The sequence below is a fragment of the Phragmites australis genome, chromosome 1 (genome assembly GCF_958298935.1).
Source record: "Phragmites australis chromosome 1, lpPhrAust1.1, whole genome shotgun sequence".
In the NCBI taxonomy this organism is placed as follows: Eukaryota; Viridiplantae; Streptophyta; class Magnoliopsida; order Poales; family Poaceae; genus Phragmites; species Phragmites australis.
In genome coordinates this window covers 51,771,660-51,781,923 of record NC_084921.1, presented here as the reverse complement: position 1 = coordinate 51,781,923, position 10,264 = coordinate 51,771,660, and the positions used below count along the sequence as shown (strand labels likewise).

At 45.6% G+C, this 10,264-nt stretch overlaps 1 protein-coding gene across 1 annotated transcript; it reads left to right on the top strand.

The window, feature by feature from the left end:
- The first annotated feature begins 6,935 nt into the window (after positions 1 to 6,935).
- On the top strand, positions 6,936 to 8,381 carry LOC133886041 (zinc finger protein ZAT9-like). The gene has a single exon (XM_062325775.1). The coding sequence runs from the start codon at positions 6,936 to 6,938 to the stop codon at positions 8,286 to 8,288; it is 1,353 nt and encodes a 450-aa protein (XP_062181759.1). The 3' UTR covers positions 8,289 to 8,381.
- The last annotated feature ends 1,883 nt before the right edge of the window (positions 8,382 to 10,264 follow it).

Genomic DNA, 10,264 nt, shown 5'->3' with positions numbered 1-10,264 from the left:
AGCATTACTAGTGCCATTGCATAGAGACACTTTGGGAGGACGAAACGGTTGTGATCAAGAGTAAGGAATGACAAGGCCGTGCGTTTGAATGTTTGATAGCGAGAGGGAATGAGAAGACAGAAGAGAGAAGGAATGGGCAGCACGCAGAGCCCGTCAGATGGGCGGTGGGGGCGTCCGTGCGTACGGGCCAGGGCAGGGGGACAAAACGGAGGTAAGGCAGGGTGTGGTGTGGGGAGCGAGCGAGAGAATGACGACGAAGTTATTGCTCCCCCGGTGGTTCTGCCTACTACGAGTACTCTGCCTGTCTCGCCTTGGCCTCATGGCCTGCCCGCTCCCTGCACGTACTGTCCGTCCTCGGCTCAGCTCAGCTCAGCTCAGCCCCCTTGGGAGTGGAGATCAGAATGAATGCGCGGCATGTAGAGGCGAGCCGTCCCATCACCCGAGCATGTGGACGCCGGGCCCTACCCCTCCCCTGCACGGCTGCAGCCCCGTACTTTCAGTTCTTGTAGTGCCATTCCCTTCCTTCCCCGGCCACTGCTCAGCCCAAAAGGCTCGATGCCTTTTTTCCCCCAGACCTCTTGCGCTTGTAGTCTTCTACCGTGCCCTCTGCTCACTGCTCGGCACGCACTCGCTCACTCGCTGCTTTTCCTTTCGTTCATTCATCCCTCTCCATGACGAAATCTCGCTGACTCGCACTTCAGAGTTCAGAGTTGAGCTCAGCAGCGTGCGACGGTGCCGGTGCGCGTTGGCAGCATGAGATGAGATCAATGCCAATGTCTCGTGCTGGGCCGATCGACGCATACGTACGCTGCGCCTGCGCGATGGGGCCGGGCAGGTAGGATAGGACGGGCTGATCACATCGACCGGAAGTGACAAGTCCTTAGAATTTGCAGCAGCATGCGAGAATGAATGGATGTGTTGTGCGAGAGCGAGACCGCGCGCGTGCCTGCGCAGCAGCGAGTTGTAGTAAATGTTAGACTTAGGTGTTCATCAATTCACCGACTTTAACATCAAGCATCTGATACTGTTGAAGCGTAAGGTGTATCTGTATTTCGTGGGGCTATCTTGATGATAGGTGAGGAGATATAGTCGGTGTAGACATAGATAAGTTGGTAGAACTCATATGTAGTCGAGGTAGTGATGGTCGGATTGGTGAAGACGATGACGATGCAGAGGAGCTTGGAGTAGTTGTAGAACGTCAGGGAGAAGGCTAGCGGTGGCGTTGGTCTTTTCTCCATTGGTAGCGCCCTAACGCAGAGGAGCTCGGTGTTAGGGTTTTATAATGTCTGGGAGAGGCTAACCTCGCATGAACTGAAAACATGCAGGTGTCAGCTCTCCTCTATTTATTTTTTGCGTTGTATGGAACGGGATTGAAACTAAAGTTGGTTTCCGCTTTCGATCAAGGCGCGTAGGTGGGCCTGGCCCCTTAGGACCCGGTTTGTTAGTTAGCCGAGATCAACCAATATTCTTCCCTTAATCGTAAGGTTGACATCATAAGTCCACTCTGAATGAAATAACACATCAAGGCAAAGCATTACAACAGCTAATTAAATACCACTGAAATCCAAATACCTATAGTGTATTACTCCATCTCAAAATAGAAATTCGTTAAGCCTAATGAAAATTGGTTTGATTCATGGTCTTCTTAATCCAGAATTAAAGGCTTTACAAGAACTCCATGTCGACAATATTATCATGAAAAATATAGGGTGGTAAACCTTTAGTTAGCAGATCTGTAGATATTGACTTAGTACTTATATGCTTGACACTAATTATTTGATCTTGGATTTTATCTTTCACAACATGATACTTAATATCGTTATGTTTGACAGCACCACTCGACTTGTTGTTATTCGTATATAAAATTGTGGGTTTATTATCACAGTATAACGTAAGTGACTTTGAAATATTGTCGACCACTCTTAATCATAGGATAAAGTTTTTTAGCCATACAACCTATCCGGTAGCCTCATAACATGCTACAAACTCAGTTTGTATCGTTTACGATGCCACAAGTGTCTGTTTGGAGCTTTTTCACTATATAACTCCTCTAGCGAGGGTGAAGATATAACTTTACGTGGATTTCTTAGTATCCACACACCCCCATAAAGTCTGCATCCGGTCCTGAATTTAACTGATATCTTCTAAGCATCCCGATCAAAAAAGCAAAGTCAGGATACGTACATACTTGAGCATACATAATGCTTCCAACAACTGAAGCATGAGAGATCGACTTCATTTTATCAACTTCATAATGCGCAGTTGTCTTAAGTGCTTCCTTCCATAATCCAATTGGTAAATTAGAATAGCTGTGCATATTTCGCACTATGTCCATAAGTGTGCGGTTGCGTCTCTCAGCTACCCCGTTCTATTGAGATTTACCAGGTGTAGAATACTAGGCTGCTATACCATTTTTCTGAAAAAATCTGGCAAAGGGAGTAGGGATTTACTCGTAAGGGGCATGTCTCTCGTAATACTCTCCTCCACGATCTAATCTCACTACTTTATTCTTTATGTTGTGCCAATTTTCTACTTCAGCCTTAAATATTTTGAATTTGTCGAGAGACTCAGACCGATCTTTAATTGGGTAGATATAGCCGTAACGAGAGAAGTCATCAGTGAAGGTAATAAATGAATCAAAATTATCCACTGATGTTATAAGAAAAGGACTACAGATATCTGTGTGAATTAATTCTAATGCTCCTATGCTCCGAGTGCCCTCATTTGCTTAACATATTTTTTTTTAAATACAATCTATGCAGTGGTCAGAGTCAAAAAAGTTTAAGGGTTAGAGGATCTCTTCCTTAATCAGACGCACCATTCTCCCCCTCAAAATGTGACATAAATGACAATGTCACAGTTTTGAAGAAGTCGCATCAATTGTACTTCTCTTTCTCTTATGACTCACATCATCGACATTCATAGACACAAAGGATTTATTAAGAGGAAACATATAAAGTTTTTCTTGTCAGGTGGTAAGACCAATAATATCTGAATTAAACTTAAGAATGCACTTATTATCTCTAAAATTACAATAAAAAATATCATCATCTAACATCAAAACTGGAATGAGATTCCTCTTCATGAAAGGAACATAAACTATATTATTCAATCTAAAAGTGAAGCCACTATCAAGAACTAATAGAAGGGATCCGATAGCTTCAACTTCAGCTTCCTTTCTATGTTCTCGCGGTAAGGAATCCTAGTAAAAAGTTGGTAACATGCACAATGGCACATGAGTCAATCCACCAAAAATTAAGAGACAAATTAGCATAAAGAGATTCATCAATGAATATTATTAAATTATTACCTTTCTTTGCGAGCCACTTCACGAAACCAATGCAGTCTTTCTGGTCGTGGTCCTTCTTGTAGCAGAAGTGGTATTCGTCATCCTTAGGTTCTTGAGAGACGGGAGCAGAAGGAGTAGGTGCCTCGGGCACCCTCTCCGCTGCCTTGTTGTGCTTAGCGAAGAAATGTAGCTTCTTAGAGTTGAAATCTTCTTGTAATTTCATTTTGTTCCTAGGACTGCTAACTTGATTAACAGAATATTTCTTTTCACCCCTCAACCTCTCTTGCTTTTGGACACACATCGCGATCAAGTCTCTCATAGTCTATTTCTCCTTCCGAGTATTGTAGTTAATCTTAAAGGGAGAAAATTTAGGAGGAAGAGAGGTTATAATGAAATGAATAAGAAAACCATCAGAGATTTCTATTTCCATGCTCTTGAGTTTGACAGCCATATATGGCATCATCATAATGTGTTCTCTTATGCCGTCAAATCTATAATCTGTACTCAGTATTAAGGAGCTTTTGAATCAATATACTGGTATAAATCTTGAAGGTGCCTTTGAATTGCTCCTTTACGGACGCTAAGTATATCTTAGCTTTTTCCGAGGTTGTGATTACTCCCGTTATAGCTTCTGAAATCGAGTTTCTCATAATCATTAGTTACATGCGGGTGGACTACTCCCACTTCTCAGAAAGTACATCATAAGTTTTCTTTAGTTTATCATAGTTTTCCAAGCCAATAGCGAGAACAGTGGAAGCGTCAACTCTAAATGCATAGTTAAGGTCGAAAACTCCAAGAATAACAGTCACTTTAGTTTTCTAAGCGAAAAAATTATTTCCCATGAGGTGCCCTATGCCGTCAATTGTGATGGCAATTGAGTAAGCGTTAAGAGCTGGAGTGAAAAGTTGTGCCAGATTAAAAATTTATTATGAATAAATTTACACGAAAATAACCCTACGTTGGTATGATTAAAATCATGCAAAAATTAAAATTAAAACTCTAATCTGCATCACATTTGGACAGAAAATAGAAAAGAATTTGAACTAACACATAAAACGACGCATAGTTACAGTTAACTTTAGTAAAAAAGTAATTATGAACCTATATAAATTGATCTTAAAATTCTCTATAAAAATCCTCACGTTGGTTCCAATTCATCTAGAGAATTAATCGTAATTTTATACATTAATCATCATTAATTTTGGGTCATAATCTAGTGCATAAATAGTTAACATTAAAAATTCATTAGATAAATGTTAGAAAATATAAAAGCCCAAAACCTAAATAAAACGGCCCAGCCGACCTATTCGGCCACCCGACGTAGCAATTTGCGCTTGCTTGCGCACAGCCCACAACACAAACGACGGTCTAAAGCTAGCCTAGTCTTCCGGCCCAAACGCCACGTGATCACTAGCTGTCCATCACGATCAACAGTCAGCCGCTGTCTCATTAGAACAAAACCGCGCCGAGTGTCGGTTCGCAAAACCCTAATTTCATTTCTCTCCGCCCACACCCGAGAGGGAACAACAGCTCGTGAGCACTTCGGCGACGGCAAGTTGCCGACCCAAAAGTGAGAGAGCGAGAGGAGAGAGAGCAGAGCCAGTGTAGAGAGAGAATGAGAAGAGGGCGGTGCTACGTGCCTACCCGCCGGAGAGAGAGAATGAGAAAAGGGGAAAGTAATCTATTAGTGTCGGTTGGAGTTACCACCCGACATTGATAGTCATCACCACGAGTAGATAAATCCAACTAGCAGTACAGGGGGCAAACGAATCACTGTTGTATATTACTATCCTTCTTCACCCTTCTTTAGCCCTCCTTGGCCTCCTCCACTCTAAACTCTCGCATTGCCATGGGCCTCCACGAAACTAATGCCATATCGTGTTTCCATGGCTTCCTCCGTTCTGAAGTCCTGTGCAGCCATGGCCCTCCACGACACTGAAGCTACCGCACCTCACTGGCCTCGTCCCTCTCGAAGCCCCCACAATGCCCTGGGCCTCCATGACACCGACACCGACGACACCACCGTGCCTCACTAATCTCTCTCGTGAAACCTCATGCTGTCGCAGGCCTCCACAACATTAACACTGACAGTGACACCGCCGTGCCTCTCTTGCCTCCTACGTCTCGAAGCCCCGCACCGCCATGGCCTCCACGATAACGACGCCACCACACCTCCATGGTCTCCTATATCCCAAAGCCTCACATTATCATGAGCCTCCCCGACGTCCTCCACCACTCCGCTGCCGCCTATCCTGATCTCCACCACCACGTGTCGCCATGGCCTCCTCCACATTGACCCGAGATCAACCAACAGTAAATGCGAGCGCACCTCGGAGTCCACGTTGACACTCCCTCTGGCTACCTCCTGTTGGAGACGAAGGGTTGACCCACCCATGCATAGCCGAATATTCGCTCGTCTTCTTCGGTGTGGCCGGCCTTTGCACGAGTGAGTTCTTCTGTGCTTGTGAATCATGACGGTCAGGTCGAACCGTTGACGTTGCCTAACTGCCTATGAATGGATCGATCCTTCAAGGGAAGACGGAACCGGCTCCTGTGTTTCGTGAGAGGAACACGGCATTGCCGTGAGTGGGCTTCGCAGCCAGCCCGTGTAGATAGGCTATTGTTTGAACCCGAGGAACGAAAGGTCCACGGCAGCTGATTTGGGCCGGCTATATATCCTGGGCTGGTCGAGGTACCTTGCAAGCAGTGTGTGGGCTTGTTCTCTGTTTCCTCCAAAATTGTCTCGCTGTGTGTGTGTCATACTGTGAACGGCCAGGCATGGACATTAATCTGTTGGGCAATTAGGCCTATGAATATAATCCGATGAGCATTAAATTTGAACACGCCACTATTGATTTGTTGGGCCGATGTGGTCGGAAGTGCAAGAGATTTCCCTAAAAAAAAAGAAAGTGCAAGAGACAGAGCGATGTTTCCTCTACACGGCAAATGTGTACGGCTATTGGAAAGACTCGGAAATTCTACAGGCACGTTCACTTGTGTGGCACGACAAAATCCCCTGTCCACGGAACCGAAGTCTCCAGATGAGCTCGGGCGGTATCCGAACCCAACCCAAATTTAATCTGCTCAGGCTATATCTCTACCAGACCAGGTGCCTGCCAGCGTATTGTTGCTCAACTGGCCTGCGATTACCACTGATATCACAACTAAGGCCGGTTTATTTTAATTTTAGACAGTGAGAATTCAGTTTAGTTTATAGAATTTGTGGAAGCTTTGTTTTATTAGTGTGCTTATTATAGAATTTTATAATATAATTTAGCTAGTGGATTATGAGAAGCAGTTTTTATATGATGACTATTTAATTTTGTTTTTGTTTTTGAAGCTAGGATACATGATCAGAATAGAAAACTAATAGGCCTAAATCTACACGGATCCGTTTAAATCGGAGGTGGTAACAGATGGCGATTCACTTGCTCTGGAGTCCGCCCCCCGCTCGACTTGCTTCGCGCGTAATCTCCGACGCGCGCGCGCGCAACCTGGAGTGCCGCCGCGCTATATAAGCCCACTGCCGCTCTCGTGCCGCATCCACACCACAAGCCAAGTCGAGCACAGCAAGACGCCAAGCCGTACTTGTTACTAATCGTCACAACTAAACCCTAGTCGATCTACTCCCAGTACCCCAACCCCAATGGCCTCCTCCTCCCGCCGCCGCCACCGCGATATGGATGACGACCACGAAGAGGGCGAGTACGTCTCCGGCGGCTACGAATCCTCCGACACCGATGATGACCACCGTTATGTGGTTCAGTCTCGTGGCGAGGAGGGACACTCGGAGGATCGGAGAGGCCTACCGTCGCCCACGTCTTCATGCGAATCGGATAGAACCATCGGCGACGACGGCAACCCCAGTCCCTCCTCCGTCGTCGCGGCACCGGTGCGGGCGTTGGACTGTCACATCTGCGGGAAGGAATTCGGCAGCCCGAAGGCCGTGGACGGGCACATGAGAGTCCACGACCCGCAAGGGCGCCATGGCCAACAGCAGGGGAACAAGATGAAGCGCGTTGTGGCGGTCAATGGGGGCTGGGCCTCCACCGGCAAGCGAGGCTGGATAGGGGGCAAAGCTGTCTCTCGGAACGCCGAACCGAACTACTCCATGGCAATTGTGGTTGCAGAGCCCACGCATCCCTTGGAGCCGATGCCCATGGCGTCTGCAAGAATCAATCTTCTTAATTCGGGTGAGAGAAGCAGCGCGCAGCCGATACACAATGATGAGTCAACCGCCATTGTGGTGGCAGGAGTCAATCCTTCCACCGAGGCCGTCGTCCACCAGTCTGCTGCGCCGCCGCCAGCGGCGCAGCAAGTTCAAGTCGTCCACCAGCCCTCTCCGCCGCCTGCAGCTGAGCAACATCAACTAGTTTATCAGCCCGCTGCACCGCGGCGGGAGTACAGTTGCAAAGAGTGCGGGAAGTCGTTCCCGACGCACCAGGGGCTAGGTGGCCACGCCGCCGGCCACATGAACAGGAGGAAGGAAGCCGAAGCTGCGGCCGCGGCCGCGGGAATCCTCCAGGACGGCAGCGTGATCCCCGCTGCTTGCCGCCGCGGCACCGAGTCGGAGAAGCGGCACGAGTGCAAGAAGTGCCACGAAGTGTTCGACAAAGGAGTGGCACTCGGCGGTCACATGAGGAGTCACTATACTGGCCCGCCGATCGGTTACAGGAAGAAGAAGCGTTGTCTCGCGCCGCCTGTGGTAGTTTTAGCGCCACCACCTGCCCCGGTCGCCGAGGGCGTGGCAGACCTTAAACGTGCGCTGTCGATCAAAGAGGGAGAGCCATCGCCTGCACCGGCCGTGACTAGCAGAGTGCGTCTCTTTGGCGTCGACATCGGTCCGCAGGTGCAAGCGCCATCGGAGCAACAAGGCTCGGATACGACAGTGGGCACGCCATCGGAGCAACAAGGCTCGAGCACAACAGTGGGCACGCCATCGGAGCAACAATGCTCGGGCACGGCAGAGGGCTCGTCGTCCGCCGGCGGGCAACAGTAGGCGGCGGTGGTGGACGGATCTCGTATGGGCGATCGTTTGAGGAAAGTTGAAGTTGTTTAGGATAGTTACTCTTAAATTATGCTGCTCTTGATTAGTTTTCGGTAGATTGCATGAGAAGTTGTACTATATATGCATGGCTACGGGAGAGATCCAATTTTGCACCCATGCCAGGCATGAGTGAGATTTTATCAAAGGCATCTTAATCAGTTAAGGTAAAAAGAAAGAAACTGCGTCTTGCATCTCTTTCTCTATGGAACTGAGAAAAATTTCAGCGGGCATCGCAACCATGCAATTCATAGCAGGGTCAGTAATTGTTATACGCGGACAATTAATATTCCAAATATAAATTGATCCAGTCTATACGTGTGAGGACGGGTGATGAATTGGTTCGATTGCTATTTTCCATATGTATATACGCACGTAGCATTGCAACTTCAAATATATACTCGATGTTCAGATTATATACGTAGGCATAGTGTTTACAATTTGTATGCTTCACGGCTATTCACAATTGATAAAGTCGATTACTTAAATATTTATTTAGGTCACTCTCAATGCTTTGTTTCTTAAGTAATGTCTAATAGAAGAGAGAGTAAGAAATTGATGTTAAGAAATAAGCTTTCAATAGATGCACGTATCTTTCTAATTTCTTAAGGTCTCCTAAAATAATTTATTATCTCACAATCACCTAAGATTGCTTAAAGAGTTAGTTTCTCCTGTAACAAACAATTTAATCTCCTTCTTTTTCATCTTTAAATTACTTGCCACGTCTCATCTTTTTACTTAAATGGATACCTAATTAATGTCTAAGAAATTAACATTAGGAGTGGCCTTAAAGTAAGTATACCTGATCATAAATGCATGAAGTTTTATATAGGTTCATGTCTTCTTATCATGATAATAGCCCTGTATCATATTATGTCTTGATTAATATTAGAAAAATACAATTACAATGGGGTGTGTCTAAATTTAGTTCTAAGTGTCTCGGTGAGTTCTCTCCTATTTTGAATCTTGAAACTATTGTTGGATAAATTTGATCGTTGCTCGAATTTAGTGTGTATCTTAATAGGTTATTTCTACTTCTGACCGACTAGACTTGCTTTATATTGCTTGTTCGGTTTCTACTTTTTTCATCCTCCTCTGGAAGTGTCCAAGAGACGTAGTATACTTAGTGTGTATCTCGAGTTTTAACATTTAGATTATAGCAATTCTTTTAAAAAAAATCTAATTATGTAAAACAACATAAAAGCAAGGAAATATATATACACACACATGTATGTGTATATTTGAATATATTATTTTAGCTAAGTATTTCAAAGAGCACCAAATTAATTTCTAAATTAATCCTTGAAATAAATTCATCATATGCATCTTTTGGTTTGTCTGTTTTTATGGTTCTTTGAGTGAAGATTTGAATTTGAATGCCTCTCAAATTCAAATCTATTTCTTAGATTCAATTCAGTTGAAATCCAAATTAATTCAAATATTTCAAATTCTAATCAATCCAAAAGTCAGGGCTTCACATCTAAATCCTAATTCAAACAAACTTCTCTGAATTGATGCAAAACTGAATTCAAATAAATCTATTTGAATTTATCCCAATAAACTCCTTTTCTTTTATTTCTTCTCGTGCCGCCTCCCTTCTCTTTCTCTTCTGTGTAGCCCAGTCACACACTCCAATTGGCTCGATGTCACCCCCATCTCCATGTCGTGCGCCTTGGTCGCAACGCACCTCCCTGGCCCAGCGCCCTGCGCGTCAGCCCCCAGTCATATGCTTGCCCGCTCTCCTCTCCCTCATTGACGAGTGGGACCCACTCTGCCTCGCTCTCTTCTCCCTCCTTTAGTTTGCCGTTACACTATCCTAAAGTCACGCTGTCGTTTCCCATATTCAATGCGCTGGCGACTTCCTTGCCCTCCTCTCTCTCTCTCTCTCTCTCTCTCTCTCTCTCTCTCTCTCTCTCTCTCTCTCTCTCTCT

What these genes read in the sequence shown, in the direction of transcription:
- LOC133886041 (XM_062325775.1), top strand. Translation starts at nt 6,936, where the DNA reads ATGGCCTCCTCCTCCCGCCGCCGCCACCGCGATATGGATGACGACCAC.